Source organism: Danio rerio, chromosome 13, assembly GCF_049306965.1.
Source record: "Danio rerio strain Tuebingen ecotype United States chromosome 13, GRCz12tu, whole genome shotgun sequence".
Lineage (NCBI taxonomy): Eukaryota > Metazoa > Chordata > Actinopteri > Cypriniformes > Danionidae > Danio > Danio rerio.
In genome coordinates, this window is record NC_133188.1 from 25,909,684 (window position 1) to 25,932,351 (window position 22,668).

Consider the following 22,668-nt stretch of genomic DNA (forward strand, 5'->3'; position numbering starts at 1 on the left):
ATTATTACTCATTTCTGTGAAATTTCATAAGAACATCAAAAGTTTGTGGCTTGTCAGATTTGATTTTATTAATATTTCAATGTACTTTTTATTTAGAGATACATATATTGGTTAATAGTGACAACAGTTTTGTAAGACCTTTAAGTATGTTCTTTACTTGCAAATGTATTCATTTAATATTATGTATTATGATTTTTTAACTACTTTATTTCATACTAAGTTCTTTACTCATATCAAAAGAAAATGATATTTTAATAATATTTCACTAAATTACTTCATTTACTGCATAAGTGAGCATTATGGACTTTTGTTTCAAAAGTACAAGAATCTTAAATCTTAAAAGAACATTGATTCCATTGAAGAAAAGTAAAAAGTGCACAAATAAGCATCATTAATTTCTGTCTGAAAATGTAAATGCATCATATTAAAGCACCAAGAGTGAGTCAGTTTCCCAGAATAAAAAAGCAGGCCAAAATGTTCATGTCTTAATTTATTCAAAATATGCTAATTACACATAGGAACACTCCATTAGCTGTGGTGCATATAAACCTTTTATTGCTTCATGACACTATAAAATTCACTATACAAACACAGTCAATGTGGGAATGCTTGAAAACGGTACAAACCTTAAGAAGATCTTTTGGGAAGTCCTGCCCATCATTCAGCCCTTGCAGGTTACCAATAAACTGCATGCAGGACATCCTCTTGCCCACATTCTGAATGAGAGAGAGAGAGAGAGATGATGAATTCACTGTCAGCTGATATATTGACCTATATTTCACAGCTCCTGTGCTCTCAACAACACCTACAATACAGTAGCAACTGCACAGTGGGCAGTAAATGCTTTAATATTTTGTACAAAAGTAATTTGCTTTCCCCTGAGAAAGGTTTTTTTACTAATACATTTATGGATGAATTTCTATTTTTAATCCGAACTGCTAAAGCTACATTCCTCCTCATTCCCTCAGGGCGAAGCAGAGCTCAGAGAACAACATTCAAACTACAAAAACATCCCAACCAGCTCCATTTACAGTCTCCAATCATGTACGTGTAAAATAACTCCTATTTCACATAGGCTTCTTTATTTTAATTTCCAAGATTTTAAATGCCAGAGAGTATTTTTGTTTGTTTTATGGTATTAATAAAGTTGAAATAAGAATGGGTGGCGCAGCGGGTAGCAATGTTGCCTCACAGCAAGAAGGTCGCTTAGCATTCTTGTGTGGAGTTTGCATGTGCTCCTTGTGTTCATGTGGGTGCTCCGGTTTCCCCCACAATCCAAAGACATGCGCTATAGGTAAATTCGATAGGCTAATTTGTCCATGGTGTATGTGTGTGAATGGGAGTGTATTGGTGTTTCCCAGTGATGGGTTGCAGATTAAAGGGACTAAGCCGAAAAGAAAATGAATGAAAAAGGAATGAATGAATGATATAAGCATTTTACTGTGGCTAACACTAAAAATGGATTGTTTCCAAAATATTTATATGTTTTATATTTAAACTGTTTGTTTGAAGCAGTGAAGCTAACATGTCATTTATATATTTTATGTATTTATTATTTTTTATGTTGTTCTTTAATAATCATATATTTTTTATTTTCATAAAGTAAACATGAACATTTAAGAAATATAACTGGTTAACATTTTAGTAACGTACATTTTTGCACAACAATATACAGTACATTGTACAAAATAAAGAACAAAGTTGCTACACCAGAGCTCCAAATGTATTTATTTATTTATTCATTCATTCATTCATTTATGGGGCGACATAGTGGCTCAGTGGTTAGCACTGTCACCTCACAGCCAAAAAAAGGTCACTGGTTCGGGTCCCAGCTGGGTCAATTGGCATTTCTGTGTGGAGTTTGCATGTTCACATGGTGCTCTGGTTTCCCCCACAGTCCACAGATAGGCGCAATAGGTTATTCGAATAAACTAAATTGGCTGTAGTGTGAGTGTGACTGCAATAGTGTATGGGTGACTCCCAGTACTTTTGTACTTCAGGTTGTGGCTGAAAGGTTCATTCTGCTGTGGCAACCCCAGATGAATAAAGGGACTAAGCCAACGGAAGATGAATGATTGAATGAATATTTATTTATTTATTTAAATTTTCCTTTGGATGTACTTTTTTTTGGATGAGCACTCAAATTCAGCTTTAGGATGTGCACGTTTTTCTTGTGATCTTTACAAAACACAATGTAATTGTTTTTAACTTTTTATAGCTTACAGTATGTTATACAAGTAATAGTAATTTAATGTATTAATTATTCTAATAAATCAAATTATTTGATTATAAATCAAATCATTTATATGTTTGAAACATATGGAGCTTAAATATATTTATTCCTTCAAATTTTTCAAGGTAGATATAATATCTTTTTTTTCTGACAAAGCAGAAATTAATATATGAGAAATGTGGCATGCAAATATTTGAGTTGGTCAGTTTTTGCACTGAAAATCTTTTGTTGTGAAGCTGACATTTATCTCTGAATCTTTTAAATTGGCTTCCTCAATAATATTTTCCAACTTTTTAAATAAATAGCCTCTCATAGCTCCAGCAAGATTGTTTTTTTTTTCTGACGTTGGTTTTGTTTGTTGTGTGTTTACAGTGCATCATACTCACATGACCGTGCAGATCAGTGTTGAGCAACATCAGGGCACAAGTCAATGTGTGAACACTGTCTGAAAAACACAGATAAACTCCAGTAAGCTCACCGTCTGAGCAAGAGCACCACATAGTGTTACTGTTACTGTAACGCACATCCAATCTCACACACACAAAGCGCTGCTATGGCTGACCTTCATATGGTATAGTCTTCGGGTTGCACTGGAGGTATCTTTTGGAGAAATGGGACAGAACTCGTTCTCTCTCCTGTGTCTCTCCCATTAGAGCAAACTCTTTTAAAAACACCCTAAGAAAAAAACAACAACAACACAATCACTCACACAGAAGATAGAATATATGTGGTACAGTATGTGCTGGGTATGTATCTTTTTTAATACTATTATTATTATTATTACCTTATTTATTATTGATTTCACTGTTGTCGTCATCACAAAATTCAAATTGTTGCCGAAATCACTTCATTATTATTATTATTATTATTATTATTATTATTATTATTATTATTATGCAAGAATACAACGAAAATCCTACCAATATTATTTTCATTGCTGTTTATCCACATTCCTGTTTATGTTCTTTTACTGTTTATGTGTTCTGTGTTTACATTATGTTTTATGTTTTGCACTCTTAATAAAAAAATATAAAAATAAAACATTCTAAAAAGACAACAGCAGGAAAAGCAAGAGTGAAAAAACCTGTTGGACAGCAGAAATGAAAGCAAACATTGACACAACTTAACATAGTTATTACCTCAGCGCCTGATCCACCATCATCCCTGAGAAGTTAAAATGACTGAGGTACTCCTCCGCCACCATGTGACTGAACTCATTGCTGTACAAGTCAGGAAAAGACAAAAGTGTGTGAAAAAAATTGCTTTTTGGTTTATAGTAGAGTTCCAAATGTCTGACCTTTTTATATAAATTTCATAGTCAGTTTTACAAATGTAATATTTCTTGTCAATGTAATACTGTTCAGCTTGAAACATTTAATGTGGAGCGAGGCAAACCTAAAATACATGTTTATAAATGTTTGTCTGTTTAGAGCTACTAATTGCATATTTTACTCACACTAAACAACTGCTAAAGTGAGTGGAATCTTTAAGATTTGCTAATGTTTTTGAAAGAGGTCTCTTCTGCTCATCAAGATAATTTATTTATTTACTCAAAGCTGAATTTTCAGCATCATTACTCCAGTCTTTAAATGACACACAATCCTTTCAAATCCATTCTAATATGGTGATTTGGTGGCACTCTGTTATAATCCATTATTATTATTTGTGCTCAGATATTGATAATGGCTTTAACTAATATTAATATTTATATATTTATCTGGTTTATTTTTTGTGACCTTCATATGGTATAGTCTTCGGGTTGCACTGGAGGTATCTTTTGGAGAAATGGGACAGAACTCGTTCTCTCTCCTGTGTCTCTTTATTTATCAGGGGTTGCCACAGCAGAACAAAACCCCAATTTAATTTTAGTAATAATAAAAATATATATTTTTAATGATAATATATCACAGCTTTCACAAAAATATGAATTACCACAATTGTTTTCAAGACTGCTGATGATAATAAGAAATAATAATTCATGATCACCAAATGATTATCAATGATCACCATTAGAATGACTTCAGCATTGAATTGCAGAAATAAATTACATTGTATAATTCATTCAAATAAATTTAAATTTTAACAATTTTTGTTTACAATTTTACCATCTTAATTGTATTTTACATCAAATAATTGCACCCTAGATTAAAAAAAGAGACATCTTTAAAACACTTTTTTTTTTAAAACTGCAGTCAAGCACACTTTTTCCCCTTGAAAAAAATGGGTATTTATTATTCTGACAACTTTACTATTTATGTAACTTTATGTAACTTATGTAACTTAATCCACAGAGTCTCTGAAAATAAAGCAAGAGGGATGAACTAAAATGTCTGTAAACATAAACTTTTTTATTTATTCATTTATTATTAAAAATATCCTTACTTCTTGCTCAGGTGCCGTGCCACATCTGACTTCTTAAATCCATCAAGAGTGTACAAGCGTTTGGCCAGCCGTTTTGCAGCTTGGAGATCAGCCTTGTTGCCATTGGCCAGAGTTTCAGTGCTGCCCAGAGCCAATCGCTCAGCTACCTCTGGATCAGACTCAGACACTGGTCGTGATGGCCTCTCTCTGGAAACAAAAAAATTAAAAATAAGAATAATCTGAATGCTAGTAAATGAGCAATATACTATTTATTTTAGTTGAAAAACAAAGCCAATTTTTAAGTGTGGTCCTTTAAACTCTTACATTTAAAGCCAACAGTGAACACTTATATTTTTGCCTCTGCTATAAAATTTGACCACCATACAAACTCAGTGGTTAAGTCTTTTTTTTTCATCTTTAATTTCTGCCATATTTTAAATCCTTTCTATCATTTAAAGATCCTGAATCAGTTCTATGTGCCTTTGTTTTTATTACGCTTGGACTACTGTAATTCCTTGTATATTGGTCTACTCAAATCTTCCATATCACCTCAAATGGTTCAAAATACTGCTGCCAGTTTTTTAACTGAGGTTTATAAGCGAGAACTCATAACACTTATATTAATGTCTCTAAATCAGTTGCCAGTGCCTTAGGGTTGAATTAAAACTTCTGTTGTTTGTTTTAAGTCATTAAAGGGCATGGCTCCTGCTTACGTGTCAGATCTTGGAAATGTGAATAGGTCAGACAGATATTTGCAAATCCTCAAACAGCATTAATCTGTCATAACCTGCAACAAAACTGAAGCTTAGAGGTGACTGTGCATTGGCGCAGCTCTAGGTTATGAAGAGAAGTTTATGCCATCTCTTATTTGTGAGATCTGCATCTTCTGTAAATGATTTTGTCTAAGTTACAGTCTCGTCTTCTTACTCTTTCTTATTATAACACTGGGTCTTTTATTCATTTATCAAAATTTTGTATTTTGTATTTATATTGTAGTCATTTTTTGGCAATAACTTGAATTTAAATGTATTATCTTTTTATCCCTAATGATGTTCGGGGACCAAACTCTTATTTTAATTGATATAACTGTTTAATAAACTTTGGTTTAAATGCACCAAAAAGTATTGCCTATATTCACTGAGAAATTAATAAAAATATTAATTTTAAAAGGGGGTGTACTCATTTATGCTAAGAGCATACAGTATGTGAATAGTACACTGAAAACACTAATAGGTTGAATAACCTAAATTATTTGTGTAAACTCATTCAATCATTTTCTTGTCGGCTTAGTCCCTTTATTAATCTTGGGTTACCACAGCAGAATGAACAACCAACTTATCTAGCAAGTTTTTACGCAGCGGATGCCCTTCCAGCGGCAACCCATCTCTGGGAAACATCCACACACACATTCACACACACTCATACAGTATGGACAATTTAGCCTACCCAATTCACCTGTACCGCATGTCTTTTGGACTGTGAGGGAAACCAGAGAAAACCCACGCGAACACAGTGAACACAGAAACGCCAACTGAGCCGAGGCTCGAACCAGCGACCTTCTTGCTGTGAGGCGACTGCACTACCTACTGCGCCACTGCGTAAACTCGTTGCCTCAATTTAATTGAGTAATGGAGTCTCCTAAAACATGCATATTTAAGTTTATTAATTTTCCGGTTTTGTAGACTATACTTAAATTGTTCAGTTCACCAAACTTAGTACTTTCTTACTCAGAATCAGTGACCAGTTTTTTTCTATGCATACTGTATATTTAATTTCTTAGATGGAAAATATGTTGAATTAAAGAATAATGTACCTAAATCAAAGTTTATAAACCCCCAATATCTTCAATATCTTTGAAACTTCTCTCAAAAAATAGTGTCTTAGCTGTTGGATGATGGTCTTTTCCTTAAGTAAAAAAAAAAAAAACCTGGTCACTGATTCAGAGTAAAAAAACATTCAGTGCGTTGAAATATGTTGATCTACTTTTGCTTTGATTTAACAACTTGCAGATAATCGAACATAGAAACTTTATAATGATGATATTTAAAACGTCCAATCTTATTCAGACAGCAATACATTTTCCAAACATTCAGTTATTTGGACAATAAGGAAGTTCTTAGGCTGAGCTTAAAACGCAAGGTTTCCCAACTAGGACTTCACGATACAAACCGTTTGAAGTAGCTCCTAAGAACCATGCGTTTCCTCTACCACAACTAAATCTCTTTTTCATTCACCCACTCACCTATTATACATTCCAGGTGTCTGGAATGTAGTGCCCTCTAGTGCTCTGAACAACATTTCTATTTCCATTATTCCACAGATAAAAACAAGTGACAGACATTTCATTCTGTTACTATGCGCCCAGTCATTCACCCGGCGCAATGTGGTGCAAGGCGCGACGCAATAGTTGTTTGCTAGTTTCAGCTTGGCGCAAGATTCGTTTTGACGTTTTGCGCCACACTGTTTAAATAGGAAATGTATTTGCGTTCATATGTGCGCCCATAGGTGTTCTGGTCTAAAAAGGGAGGTGTTTTGAGGCGCTTTGCTGGCGCGTTGCTATTTTGAGAAACTATAATAGTCTGTTCTATAGACCAGAACAAAGCCGGCCTATTGTCCAGCATAGACATAGAATGTAATTTGAAATATTTAACGCGTTTAAAAAAATTAACGCAATTAACGCAGTTGCAGTTTTTTTTTTTCCTGTTGTGGGCAGAGGCGGACTGGCCATCTGGCAGACCAGGCAGTTTCCCGCTGGGCCGACGTACTTTTTGGGCCGGGCTAATCATCTTCTTATGATCTGATCGACCCATAAAACACTTAGCCCATTGGTTCTTTTCTTTATTGACATTGGGCTGGCCCAATCATAAACTTCCATGTTGGGCTCTGTGTACGTCAACATAGTTCGTTTTTTTTTTAAATAGTCAAGAGTCACGCCTGTTTCTCACGCGTGGGAGAGCAGAAGCGGTGAGTAGGCATTTGAATTTTGCGTCTGAACTCTGCAGCGTGCATCGGAGCACAGATCAATATATTCCTGTCTATTCTATCTAGTTACCTATCTGTCCATATAAATATACTTTTTTTTTTTTTTTTTTACTTTTAATCTACACCACTTCCTCCTATGCTGTTTCCTTAACCTGCAAGTCTTTGTTTTACAAATTATAAACAATGTCTGCTTCTCAGGCTTTTTGAGGAGCGTCATTCATATATTTTAAGATCCACTCGGTCAGAAGACAAGCGCAGGAGATATCATGACATAGTGTTTTTGATCGCCAGCATGATGTAGGCTTTTAGTGACAATAATATTTATACAAAATGGTTATAATGATATTTACATGGCCAAATTAGTGTGCAACTTAAGCAACTTTTTTTTACGTTTCGTTTAGTAGTTCGGGCCCAAACAAATATTTGTTGCATTTTTTAACTGTTTAAGTTCATTTGATTGACAATGTAAAATCTTTTAGCTCTGTTTGATGTTTCATTTTTGAGTTAAACGTTTTTTTAAGGGTCTCTGATACATTGTTTTTATAATTTATCTTTATTTTATTATTCAACTCTAACTGTGTGCGTCAACAGGCAGTTTTTATGTTCATTATTTATTAGGCTCTCTCAAAACACACAGGCACACAAAAGATGGACTTCCAGTGTGGATTATAATTTTATTATAATAATAAATAAAAAATCTAAGTTTTTAATTTGTCAACTCTCGTTATTTCCTATATATGGCTTTTGTGCTTTTATAGAATGGGAGTTGGTAAACATATTCAAGGACGTGCACAGATGAAGAGCATTTTGATTGATGTGTCATTTGACAGCCCTAATATATATATATATATATATATATATATATATATATATATATATATATATATATATATATATATGTGTGTGTGTGTGTGTGTGTGTGTGTGTGTTTTAAACAAAACATAAGTAGCCATTTATTCACATTATGATGAATAATTATACCTGAAGCCATTTGTTTTCTGATAAAAAAACATAAAAAATTTTACAGTCAAGACTACATTTGTGAAAATGACCTATGTTTTTAGAAGAATTAATCATGATATTGAGCTCACTACACTTGAAATCCTACATTTTCATGGTACATAAGTTAAATTAACTAATATTTTAAAGTGATAGGACCAAAAAGCTAAATTTTAAGTTAAGTCAACTTTACTTGATTGTTTAGATAAAGACAACATTAGGGTTTACAGTGTGGATTGTGTGACTGTTAACACCTGGTATGAAGATTCATTTTGGTTAATCAGATCAAAAAGTAACATAATATTAAACCTAATATTTACACCTGGTGTTTTTATCCATCTTTTTTGTTCACTTTCAAACTATTTCCTGATTTTTCGATCTAATTATGAATTAAGCAGCTTTTGTTTTAGCTCTAAAGGAAGTAAAACTATGCTGAATGCTTCAGACTGTGTTAGAATCAGGACTGGCAAGAAACATTTTACTTTTTGCAAGTTTAAATCCTGTGGCTGTTTCATTTTCATACTACCACAGCAGTTTCTACAGTAAACTATGAAAGCAATCCAAATATATTTTGAGAAAGCGGACATGCTCAAAACCTTTCAAACCCAATTTATACTTATATTTAGTGGTGCATTTATGATCGACTGACAAAACTTAACTCAGTTCTAGTAGTTAACAGGGCTTATTTGACAAAGTAGTCAAATCATGAGGTTAAATTTGCTCACTTCTCGTGTTAAACCTGTTATTCTTAGCACTAGCAGTGTGGCGTAAATAGATCATATCTGATGCAGCCATGCAGACTCTTTCCTAACAGATCAACTCAATCCACCATTTACAGTGAAACCAACCATTAATAACTAATAACGTACACCTGTCTAACAACTGTGAGCGCATGAACTCACACCTTTGTCCTTTATGCACCATTCACATTCAAATGAGTGTCAAATTTAAAAAGCCTGTCATACACATGCTGTCTTTTGTCACACAAACACAAAGAACTGAACGTACATTTGTGCATTTAGACGAGAATGATCAAATAAACCTTCTGTAAAATATACCCAAAACACATTTCATTCAGTAACAGTGTAAAACTAACAACACAGAAGTTCTAACAAACCAAAACAAAAACATCAATCCTCAAAAAGCACTTGAAAAGCATCTGCTGTACTATACCTCTGTGACCCAGCTCTTCCTTCAAACCACCGCATTCCAAAGTCAGACATACGAACAGTACTAAAAACTTTGCCACACCAGATCACCCCTCTATAGGTCTTTGGTTTGTTCCGAAGTGCTCCCAACCTCCTCCAACTGGATAGTTCTCAAACTAGTCAGGGGAGGAGACTCGACAAAAAAAGGGGATGAGGGCTGACTGTTTGTTCTTGAAACAATGGTAAGATAGAATCATGGTACAGGAGAAAGAAAAATGAAAACTTTTCCGCCAAGGCTCCTAGGCTGTGTAAAGAGTTTCTACAAAGAGTTTCTACAGACACACCTTTGCTAAACCTTGCTGACATTTGACACCTGTGTGTGAACAACAATAAACAACATACTTAACATGTTTTGTGAGGGAGAAAAATGCAAGAGAATGTTTGTGATGAATGGCATTGCATATTTTTTGAGTGAAACTGCTTAAGTACTGACTAACTGATGCATGAAAGTTTATATGGAAACAATCAGCTTGCTCATGCTAAAAAATTCACACACTCAAAAAATTATGTTTACTGTTTGTTCAGACTAGTTGATGAGCACAAATGACCTGAAACAGCACAATTCTTGAGTTTTTTAGGGACAACTTAATTGTTCCATGTTTAATCAACTTACATTTGTAAAAATAACTAATAAGCTAACTTAATTCCTTAATGTTGAACACAAATCAGATTTTTGGAACCCAGTATTTTTACAGCGCATGTATATTCCAGGTCTTTGGATAAAACTGCTTTAAACCTATATATACAGTTGCAGTCAGAATTATTAGTCCCCCTTTAAATTTATTTTCTTTTTAATATTTTACAAATTATGTTTAACAGAGCAAAGAAATTTTTACAGTATGTCAGATAATATTTTTTCTTCCGTCTTATTTGTCTTATTTCGGCTAGAACAAAAACAGTTTTTAATTTTTTAAAAACCATTTTAAGCTATATTTTTTCAGATTGTCTACAAAACAAACCATCGTTATACAATAACTTGCCTAATTACCCTCTCCTGGCTAGTTAACCTAATTAACCTAGTTAAGCCTTTAAATGTTTCTTTAAACTGTATAAAAGTGTATTGAAAAATATCTAGTAAAATATTATTTATTGTCATCATGGTAAAGATAAAATAAATCAGTTATTAGAAATGAGTTATTAAAAGTATTATGTTTAGTAATCTGTTAAAAAAATTCTCTCCGTTAAATAGAAACTTTTTACATTACTTTTTACATTTATTTATATAAATGTAAAAAAAGCAATTACAAAGTAAATCTTCTATGTGCGTAATTCTAAAAATTGCATTAAGTCAACTTAACAGTTCGAAGTTACAGCTGGTTTGCTCGTTTTTTAGTATGTGAATTTGACACTTTTAAGGCAATAGGTTGACTAATTTTAAGTAAAATGACAAAGTATTACATTGTTTTAGTTACTTATTTTATACATCATATGACAGCATAGACAATAATATCAATATTACATACAGTTAAAAAGTTAAGAAAACACCCCTCACTGACAACAGTTTTCACTAGAGTTTTATGGTATAAACCACCAATTTGGACTAACGGAATACAATCTATAAAGTGAAATCCGGAATGTCAACGTTTTTAAAGAAATTTCATCATAACGCTGGGCAATTTGGCCTATATCAAAATCTACTTGAACATTTTAACTTGATTACGATTAATGATTGATTATTTTATTTATTTATTTAATGTTTTTGCCCTCATAGTTTTGTAAAGTAAATATGCTCACATATTACAAGTGAGAGATTTTTTAATGTAGGGTGCATTACTTGATTTTAAAATAAATTAACAAAACACAAACTATCTACGATCTCTGATTATTTTTTGAACATCAATGCTGTACAACTGAAAATTAAAACATGCACTGGCTAAAACGCAACTCTCTGCGCCTACGAAACTGACCAATCACAAAGCTTGTGCTTTGCGTGATTGTGACATGTTAGTACATTTTTTGTGAGGTGCATGGGGATGCCGGACTGTACACATGCCCTTGGCAGAAGTATAATATCAGAATAATATAATAAGTATAACTAATTATATAATAAGTATAATTTAGTCTTAACAGAGCAGGGTCATGTGAGTCCACACAGGTTAGGGAAAGTAATTGAAAAAAATTTACCTGGAAAATTAGATCGATTATAGATTCTGAAGATTGATTTTGATTACTTTTCGATTAATCACCCAGCCTTATTTCATCATCCATCCTAATATAAATCTCTAAGGTACCTGTATTGACCCATTTTAGTTGCAAATGTGTACCTTTTAAAGATGTACCATCCCAGTTACGTCTTATAGTCTCTTTATTTCTGACATTATAACTTTAAAACAAAAATAACACTGATAAAAAGAAGTATACACTTTACTACTTACCGATATATGGAGGGATGTGGGGCATACATGTAATTATCCTTCAAAGCTCCGCCTCCCCAGCAGAGCAAATAACAAGCCATCAGCCTAGCCCCGCCCCTTCACACCTAACATATCCAGGTGACTTGCTTAAATATGCAGCATCCAATCTTCCACATTCCGGCCCTTCCCTGAACCTCCTATAGTCCAGAACTAGCCTGAGGAGGTTTTTGAAGAAATCTGACCCTCTGCCTCTGTAACTCCTCAGAACTGGCATTAGTCCTTTAGTTGTCCCGTTGCTGGTGCTTTTATCCCACTCTGAACTTTTGCAAGCTCTTTTTGTGCCCACAGTCAAATCAGATACAACGGTTCGTCTGTCTTTTTTTCTGCCGGCTGTTCCCTCCTCGCACTTCCCTAGTTGTGGATGTGAATGTGTGTTCCTCTTCTCTTGTCAGCGGAGCTATTTTTCGCTGGTGGATATGCCCTGTATTTCCTCTCACAACAGTTTACTCCCCCTTTTCCCCTCTCTCCAAGCCTCTCTTCCTCTCTTTGTCTTGCCTTGCTACTTTGTCCCTGCCGCTGATCTCCATTTCAACATAGTGCTGAACACACAGTGCGCATCTATCCATAATCAATTCTAAAGGCCAGAATTATGTAGTGGACTCTATAATAATGATCTGTGGCTTTCTTTAATATGAATAATTAAAATTATTAATAAAAATATAATATAGAAATAATATAGAAATATGTGTAAAAAAAAAGACTAGTGAAACCCTTTACTACTCTCTCTATTTGAAATCCTGAAATCACACAACATGTTAATCTGGCCTCTCCATGGAGACTGACTACGTGCTTCTGGCAAAGCTCCAGGTATATCTGGCCCCATGGTAGGAGCGGGAATGTAGTGGATGAGCCAGGTATCAAAGCAGACAGTGTCGGCTTTCAGTCTTAATAACCAGACTAAACCTCAGATGAAACAGCCAAACAATGCTCCTTATTGTAGAGGACCAGAAAACCCAATACCATGATAAAGTACCCTTCTGAAGGTTGCAAAACACTGCTAAACTCTTAATCAGTTTTCCAGTTAAATATCCTTAAATCAAGAAAACGTAGCAAAATGTTTCTCTCCACCATTTAAAACATACATTTTAACTAATTAAAATCAGAAAATCTATTTGTCCATGGGTAACATAAAATGAGTCCGATAATTTCAAGATTAAGCATGTTTTATTGTCTTATGTAATTTTCATCTGATGTAAATCTAATTGTTATGTTTTGTATTTAAAAAAATAAGTATTTATTCATTCTTTCATTAATCTTTCGGCTTAGTTTGTATTTCAGAGGTCGAATGAGTGGAATGAACCACCAACTTTTCCAGCTTATGTTTTACACAGCGAATGCCCTTCCATCACTGGGAAACCTATGCACACTTATTTACACATGCACTCATACACTTCGCCCAATTTAGCTCACCCAATTCACTTATGTCACATGTCTTTAGACTGTGGGGGAAACCAGAGCACCCAGAGAAACCTACGTGAATACAGGTAGAATATGCAAACAGAAATGCCAACTGGCCCAGTCAGGACTCGAACCAGCGCCCATCTTGCTGTGACACAACAGTGCTAACCACTGAGCCATCGTGCCACCAATTTATTTAATTTTTCAGCATGAATTTATTTATGTTTCTTTATTTTAAATCTTTAGGAAATATCTTTGGTACATCAAATGTGGCTATGATGACCACCCGACAAGCTAATCCAGCTAAAAATAGTGCTAATGTCACTAAAATGCTAAATTTAAATCTTACAATAAAATAGAAAATAAGATGAATAACTGCAAAAAGGTCCACTACTTGGGGAAAAAAAGAACCACTCCATTCACTAGGCTGGCTACAGGCCTGAGGAACTGGTAAATAGTTGTTGGTTAAAGAGATAGTTCACCTAAAAATAAAAAATATGGTCACATCTTACAGTGTAAGTATTTGTTTAACTATTTAGTAATAGTAGTTCATTTCAATACAAAAACTTATAATATGGTAAGTGTAAGAAATCAGGTTAGGTTTTGGGTTAGTTGTTAGTTATGTAAAATTAATTATAATTACTATAGTAACCACACATACCATGTGTAACAATTATACTTTATAAAAAGTGCTATCAAATTTACTCGCCCTCACAAAAGAATATATTTTGAACAACGTTGGAAACTGGTAATCCTTGACATTAGTAGGAAAACAATACCATGGAAATAAATGACTACCAGTTTCCAAGATTCTTATATATATTTGTTTGTGTTCTACAGAATAAAGATGTTCATTTTGGCATGAATTATTCCTAAATTGTGTTATTATTTACAACCTTGTTGTAAAGTTTTTATTTTTATTTTATTATTTTTTTTATTGGAAAGCAAAATAAAAAAGCTGATAACATTTGCAAGTACTGATTTAGAGCAGCACACTGATTCATTATGACAGCAGACAGGAAGGAGTAGAAAGAGATTAAGGCCTAAACCCAAATCTGACCCTGAGGTTGTGAGTCAGCCACACCTCCGGAAGGATCTTACGTAGTAATTCTCTAAGGAACACTAACTCAGGAACCTTATGCTTAATATGAATAAATAGATCTCTGTGGATGATTTTGGGCAAGCATTGTATGTTTACACAAAAAAAAAAAAAAAAAAAACAGTCTTGGACAAAAGAAAATCTACACTTCATTCATCATGTGCCCATCCCAAGCCAAACAGAGCACTGAACATATTCAGCATAGCACTGCCCTCTAGTGGCAAATATTCAAATTGACAATTACTTTTTGTAAACCTAATCTAAACTACAAATTCTATTAAACCCATTTTCCATGTGGTAACTGAAATAGGAAAAATGTGTAATTTACTTAAAGCTGTGAGAGTTTTCTGTCATCAGAACAGCTGCTTGCATTTTAAGACCAACTATAGCTTGAGTGAGAACAACAATCATTGTGTGTGTGTGTGTGACTACAATGCCAGTAGTTCCTCCTCGAATGTGGATAATTACAGTTATTCTCCCAAGTGTTTATTTCTCCAGGGGGGTTGTGTGTGTTTATATTTTAGTAACATATATGCTGACAATCTGTGATGAAATATTTATGAAGGTACCCTCAGGCCGCAACTAACCTTTTGGTGGCATCGCTGTCAGAATCAGGCCTGTGTGTTTGCTCAGAGTGAGATCCAGTGCAGAACAGGCCGTCTTCTTCACAGACACTGCTTCGATCCTCTCTATGTAGGTCCTGTGATGCCACTATGAGATGAGACACAGTAGGTGGTTCTGGGCATGTTAGCGAAGCAAAATTCAATTCAGTGATCTGCTTGGCACTTTCACAGATCTGACTCTGGATCTCAGGTGTGAGTGTTGGAAAGTCAAAAGTGAAGATTGGAGGGCCACTAGGGGTGATATCTTCACTATCCAGGCTACTATAAGAGGTGCCCTTGGCACGGTGCGACTCCATGATACTCTCAAAGTGTCTGCTGAAGGTGTCTAAGCAATCTGAGGACACCCGGCAGGGGCTGGTCACAGAGATGGGAGACTTCAAATCCGTGTGGCTGTCAGGCTGGTAATCTAGTGGACTACAAGAAGAACATACATTGTACTGTTATTTATGGTATGTAAATATGCAAATATGAAAACACACATTCTAAAATTTAAATAATAAAGTTTAAATGTAAAAGTTAATACTGCAGAAAATAAAAGCCCCACTAACTAGCCCAACCTCTTGCCATTGTGTAAATTTGTGCTACAGGGTAATGTGTTACACACTCACCCTCTTAGCAGTCGACTAAATACTTCGTCTCCCTCAGGTGTGGCATTTTGCCTCTTTTTGTCACCTTGCATCCTTACACTGGCCCAGCTTGCCACCTCTTCATCTTGCAGCTCCTCCTCACCATCAGTGTGTGGGCACAGCACTCCATCCAGAGGGCTGCTGCTGGTGGTGCCTGAAGTGCCCAGCACACTGCGGTTACTACCAAAAGCAGAGTCAACCTCCTCCTGTTCTGCCAGCATGACCTCATCAAGGTCTGTTTCCCTATAACAGCGCAGGGGCACTGCGTCTATGTCTGTCTCTGAATATTTGACAGTACGTCTAATGATGCCAGTCTTATTGGAGGTCCCCACTGTGGGATGATGGCTGATCAACTCCACTTCTACTTGCTGTACATCTTGACATGATGATTTTGAAGAGCCAATTGATTTATAATGTCTTGAATGTGTTGTTACAGGCCTTAGGTGGGTAGACAGGGGTGGAATGGGCGTCGGGGACTCACTGGAGCAGCCACTAGAGGATGGAGTGGAGGAGTCTGGAATGTGCATTAACAAAGGGATTAAAGCTGATTACTTTTGAACAACACAAGGTAATATATACATTGCTGTGTGTACAGATTTTATACTTCAGTACAAAGTTTATCTTAATCAGAGATGTGCAATCCTGTTTCTGGAGGGCCACAGTCCAGGAGAGATTAGCTACATGCCCAATAAACACACCAAATCCCGCTAAACAAGGTCTTCAGAATCACTATAAACTTCTAGGCAAGTAAACTGATCTCAACTAAATTCTGCAGAATGTTAGCCCTCCTAGACCAAGATTGGATACTCCTGTACAAAGTAGACAATACATATCCATACAGTTAAGTTTAGTGTTTGTAATTCAGCTTTACTGAACAGTAAATGGTAACTAGACATGTTTTAATTATTAGTACAGAAGCTTTCATCCAGGTAAATGTATAAATAAGGACAATCCTTCTTAATCTAGGTGCTAAATGATAGCAATATGTATGCTAAAATATAACTAAATTATGCAGATGTAACAAAATAATTTTAAAAACATTACAATAAAGAGAAAGCGTAGCACATTGAGAATTGATGAAAAAATCAAAAAGCCAAGTTAACTAGAGAAGGTAACACCTAATGTCATGGTATAGAGGATGAGACTTGTTGCATAATTGGATTAAGCGCTCATTATGAGTCAAACAGCTTGTTTACATGAAGAGGCCAATGAAAAAAGGAAGAACATCTTTTTAAAGAACTGGCTTTTGGTAGTCTGAGTTGGACATTTCTGAGAATTTCACACCTTTTGTTTGTTGGTCTTCAGAGTGGGACCCAAACAGGAACTCCCATTTGGCACGAGCAATCTTCTGTGAGTGCAAGGAAGGCCTCTGCAAACATGTTGCATTTTCAGACTACAACCCAAAATGACTTGATCAGACATCATTACCACACACTGAATCTGAGCATGAGATGATAAAGATGTGTAACAAGAAGGTGAACTTACCTGTATGGCTGTGTTTCCAGAGTCAGAACTCTTCTGGCTGGTTCTGCTAGATGTCTCAGAGGATATGTGTTTTTTTTCATGTAGAGTGCTCTCCACAAGACTACCTTTGACTCCACTGGAGCTCTGTGATGCTGTACCACTCCACTCCTTTTTAGCCCGATTGTGACCTTTTATCTCACTGTGTGGCACTGAGACACCACAGTGGTTGTCTGGAGAGCCTGGTGTATTTAGACTATTCCTCTTTTGATTATTTACTTCCATCAAGCTTTTCTTGTCTCTGGTAAAGCATTCCTCTAATCCATGTTTTTCCTGAGAGGTCCAGGTTGCAGATGTATCTGTGTTTGGCCTAGTGAAAGACCTTCTGATGATGTCTGGACTGTCTTTGTGACCTCTGAGTGTATCATGCAGCTGGCCGTCATAGGTGGGTGTATGATTGTCTCTTGTGTACTGGGTAGGTAGGTGACGATGTAAAGTGGGGCTGTCCTTTCCCACTAACTGTGTTCTGTCTATCTGTGGGTCACGTATGGGAGATGATGATTTTACATCAGATCGGTTCAACCTTGCTGGAACTGCGGGAGAAGTACTTCCAATGTTGGACAAAAGAGGGGTCGATTGAAAAAATTGATAACCAGTCTTGACAGAAGTCTGGAAGTTTTTCCTGTTGTGCTCATGAGCAGGAAGGTTACAGTTAGAGTGTGATTGTGCTTCAGAGTCCTGGGGCTCCCGTGAATGTCCCCTCTGGGGACTATCAGACCTCACTGTGTCTGTTGATGATGGGGTTGGTGATGGAGTCCTCCTGGCTTCCATGAGTACAGAGAGTTTAGTGGCTTCCTCTGCTAATTTACGAGCTGTATCAGGACTTGTAGCTGGGGATATGCTCCTCTTTTCGCTCAGTTGATTAACTACCTTTTCTGCTTTAGTTTTGGAGTTGCCCAGGTGGAAATTGACTCTATGGGATTGCCGTGGACTGTCACTCATGGAATGACTGATTTGTTGATTACTGGGAGATTGAGTTACAATCTTAGCTGGTAGTTCATGTTGAATAGCTGTAGGCTTACAAGATGGTAAGTTTGGGCGAAGCCTAGACCCTTGCACTCTTTGGTTTGAGATCTCCTGAGTGTTAACAGTTGAATTTGAAATGGTGAAGTAAGCTTGTTTGGCATGGTGTGACAGTTGATCTGTAGCTGGGCTCCTAGGAAGTCTATAAAATGAACTGTTCCTCTCATGGTCCATGATTGTTGCTTTAGTAGGCAGAGTCCTAGAACTGGATGGTATCACTGGTGACCCAGACCAAGACCTACAGCGACGTTGCTCTACTTTCCTGATGTCATGACCTCTATCATGACAGTTGCCTGCCAGTTTTTGCCTTAGTTGTGGGGAACCAAATTCATCCAATGCTTTATGGGTTGCTTCTCTGGCAACATCTAGAGTAGCCCGTCTAAAGCTGGGGCTACCTATATGTGGGTTCCCCAAACCCTGACTAAGTTGTTTTGAATTACAGTTGTTCATAGACTCAAAGCTATTAAACCACACTGGGTCACTAAGCCTTTTCTTGAGGTGAAGGGAAGTTGCTCGATCCTCCATATTTTTTTTAAAAGGATTCTGAGGCTCATTTTGGCACAAAGAGCTATACTGACTCTCAACAGATTTAATTTTAGCTTTTTCGATATAACTAAAAGTGGCAATAGATCTTCTCCCTTCATCTCCTCCCTTCATTTTTATTGGGCTGCAAACCTTACGAGTTCCACTAGGAGTAGGAGGGGCGGTAAACCGTCCTGAGAAGTGAGGTTCTCTACCAAAGGAGTCACGTTCAGAGGGAGAACACACCAAGTGACATTTGTTTCCAGTGGTTCCTGTTTGGAGGACAGAGAGTAACTGGCTTATCTCATCATAAGGTAGGTTTTTTTGGTGCTGGGTTGTCGATTGGTCAGAGTCAAGACCTGGATGTAGCTGAAAACTTACAGAGTGTCTAGATGTTGATTTACAGGAGGCCAGGCTCTGGGTGCTGCTTCCACCTTTATGCAGGACTCCACGTGGGGATACCCGGCCATGTGGGGCATTAGGGCCAACAATCTGAGATTGCTGAATAATGTCTGGTGCTGCCAACATAGGGGAATCTGTTCTCTCCACATCTCCCAGGTCTTTTCCTTCTTCATCAGGAACAGATCTCACCTCTACATAAAGGTGGAGAATTTTACCTGACTGAGACATGGCTGACAAAATAGCAGCCTGAAGATCTGTCTTATAGCACAACACCTGTTGTCCGCAATTGATTAATGATGCTGGTCATTGTGTTTTCTCTTGAAGTTTGTTTCCTTTCACACCCAAGAGAGAGTATAAATGACTTCAACATTATCTTCAAGATCACCTATAAGAGACAAATAAGAAGAGCATCTTAACTCAAACTTTACATTAACTGTTAGAGCAGGTTTAATCAGTTAGGGAAAAAATCCAGGTTTTGTGACCCATTGTCTTTTAAATAATATCAATAATGTATTGCACATTACGTAGATCAGTCAGATTTTCTAATCAATCAAACAAGTTATACAGTATCATACATGCAGTATGGTATATGCTAAATTTAGCAACATGTTATAGTTAGCAACATGTTATAGAAAAATAAACTTGTTTGAAATGACACTTAAAAAGGAAGAAACTGGTCTAACTCATTTCAAACACTGTGAAAAGACACCTGTATTCTAACCGCATTAGTGCTTGTTTGCTTATACTGTCCTCCTTCAAACCAAGCTGAGCGTGTTTACTAATGGCAAGAGGATCTAAATGTGTGACATGCTAATTAAAGAATGTAAAGCAAACTCCACAAACGTAAGCACCTCAGAATTGCTGCTGGCTCTCTCACTCCCTCTTCATATTACTGTACACACTGCAGTGGTGACTAAAATCCACTGTAGCTCCTTTAGAGATACTAACAGGTACTTGTCTATAGCCAATTTAAGTACAAACTTAGATGAAATAAGGATGATAAAAGATTTAAACCTTAGATGTAATAAGATGTTAGTCATGCAGCTCATATGCAAACCCTTGCTAGTTTAACCAGATGGAACCTGCAATCAAATCATATCTTGGAAGCTGCGAAGTACCTCATATACTGCAAATCCATCTCCTCTAATCCCTTTAGAAAAGCCTAAATATCTGCAGTCACCTTTATAACACTGCAAAGTCAGTTTATATTAAATGAAATCAACCTACTGCATATCCCAATAGCTCAGAGAAGAGACAAGGTTCATCGTTACAGACTGCCTTCGAGGATTCACTCTCTTTGATGCACATAAGCCAGTCTAACCCCTCACATGCTAGTCTGACACAGCTGTTTGTGTTCTGTCGGCTCTTCTGAGAGCAGAGAAGTGTGGCTGGACGTGTGCCAGGTGTTGCGCTCAATTGATTGAGTTGTATGCACCCTGCATCATGACCACCACTGCAGTTGTGGGGGAGGAGGTGGAGAAGGATAGTGCATAGTTTTCCCTCAGAAACCAAACGCTTGTTCTGGATAAATGTTTCTCCCTCTTTCATGTTTTGTGCACCAAACAAATACTCAACACTGTTACAAATAATGCTACTGAGTCAAACCCCACAGACAGGTAAGGCAACTAATACCTCAAATAACTCTCAGCTTTAATTGTAGTCATTCAGAATGACTCAAATGTTTGGACGAAAAAGCAAATTTCACGTTCTAATCCACTCTAGTCTTCCTGCAGCCTTTTAGCTAAATGTACCGACTGTATACTGTTTGTCTAGTAAGTTTATCCCTTTTACATTTTTTAAGGTAACGTGACAACTTGAAATTGGTTCCCTTTTATTCAACTATTTTGGTCAAATTTCTTAGTTGAAAGATTAAAGCCACATATATGACAATGTCAGATATTTGTGCTTATTCATTCATTCATTTTCCTTCGGTTTAGTCCCTTTATTTATCAGAGGTCACCACAGCAGAATTAGCCGCCAACTTATCCAGCATATGTTTTACACATCGAATGCCCTTCCAGCTGCAGCCCAGTACTGGGAAAAACCTCAGCACCCGGAGAAAACCCGCGTGAACACAGGGAGAACATGCAAACTCCACTCAGAAATGCCAACTGACCAGCCAGGACTTGAACCAGCAACTTTCTTGTTGTGAGGCAACTGTGCTGACTACTGAGTCACGGTGTCACCTATTTGTTACTACAATATATAAATAAAATAATAAATATTAATAATAAAACTTGTTGTTACACAATGGTTATAAAGTCCTATTTATTACAGCTACATCGATTAAAGCAAAACTATTTGACATCAAGGAAAACATTTTATATATTTTAGTCATTGATTTAAACTATGTTTTGGGGCTCTGAACACACAAATATTTCAAAACAGTTTTTTTTTCTTCATTTTGAAAAGTTTTAAAATTTGTGAAAATTACACCACCGTCATTTCTATGTAGTGAAGTACAAAATTAAAATTTTATTAAAAAGTTCAATTGCATCATTTGCATATTTATTACATGTTCTGTCCATGATCAAGCAACAGTACTTGACAAACAAATAAAAGGCGAACTACAAAATTGTAAATACAGCATTGTTAACATATGTATGTATATATATATATATATATATATATATATATATATATATATATATATATATATATATATATATATATATATTTAAACATTAATGAGCTTTCACATCTTTAAACGTCCCATAGACTATAAAGAAGAGATGGTATTTCAGTCTCTTTTTTAAACTACTAAATATTTTCATTCATTCATCGCAAAGAACTGGCCAATCACTTTCATGAAAAACTTTCTCAGTCATTTAAGTAACATAAATACTTTATCATTTCTGCGATCTCTAAAATTATCGAAAAAACTATTAAGGAAAGCCGTTTAAAAAATCATATATTTATATATCTGCTTTCCGTTACGCAGGCAATTTAGACCTACTTTTTCAGTACTGTGGCTAATAGGATTCCCCCAACCCCTCCTCCTGTCCTCACTCCTTTAAATGTCACATGAACAGGCACATAGAAAGCAACACAGTCAAACCCCTCCCTTTACCTGTCAACTCCCCTCTCAAGCGTCCCTTCCCATCCGCCACACTGTAGCAGTGTGGAATATTCCCTCCTTCAGAGTCTTCAGAAAAACAGCCTATTCATTTGTATGTCTCTGTGCCTCCCTCTCTTCTCAACAGAAAATAAAAACAGCTCTGGCCTGCCTTACTGGCTCACACATACTGGATTTACAC

The 22,668-nt window shown here is 36.0% G+C and overlaps 1 protein-coding gene across 12 annotated transcripts in view; it reads right to left on the reverse strand.

Annotated features, from left to right (window-relative positions):
• psda (pleckstrin and Sec7 domain containing a) overlaps positions 1-22,668 on the reverse strand; it is an 80,370-nt gene that overhangs the window by 24,849 nt on the left and 32,853 nt on the right. For 2 of the 12 annotated variants that reach the window (XM_073920790.1, XM_073920792.1), the window contains exons 2-10: positions 17,429-19,796; positions 17,228-17,312; positions 15,926-16,457; positions 15,282-15,731; positions 4,616-4,801; positions 3,373-3,453; positions 2,796-2,908; positions 2,620-2,678; positions 627-716 (exon numbers count right to left, since the gene is read on the reverse strand). In XM_073920790.1, the coding sequence (XP_073776891.1) occupies positions 627-716; positions 2,620-2,678; positions 2,796-2,908; positions 3,373-3,453; positions 4,616-4,801; positions 15,282-15,731; positions 15,926-16,457; positions 17,228-17,312; positions 17,429-19,639 (3,807 nt within the window). In that variant the 5' untranslated portion in view covers positions 19,640-19,796. Of the gene's footprint in view, positions 1-626; positions 717-2,619; positions 2,679-2,795; positions 2,909-3,372; positions 3,454-4,615; positions 4,802-9,748; positions 9,805-12,158; positions 12,576-15,281; positions 15,732-15,925; positions 16,458-17,227; positions 17,337-17,428; positions 19,797-20,638; positions 20,788-22,481; positions 22,659-22,668 lie in introns of those variants that run through there. The other 10 variants (XM_073920794.1, XM_073920793.1, XM_073920795.1 and 7 more) reach the window with 10 other exon arrangements.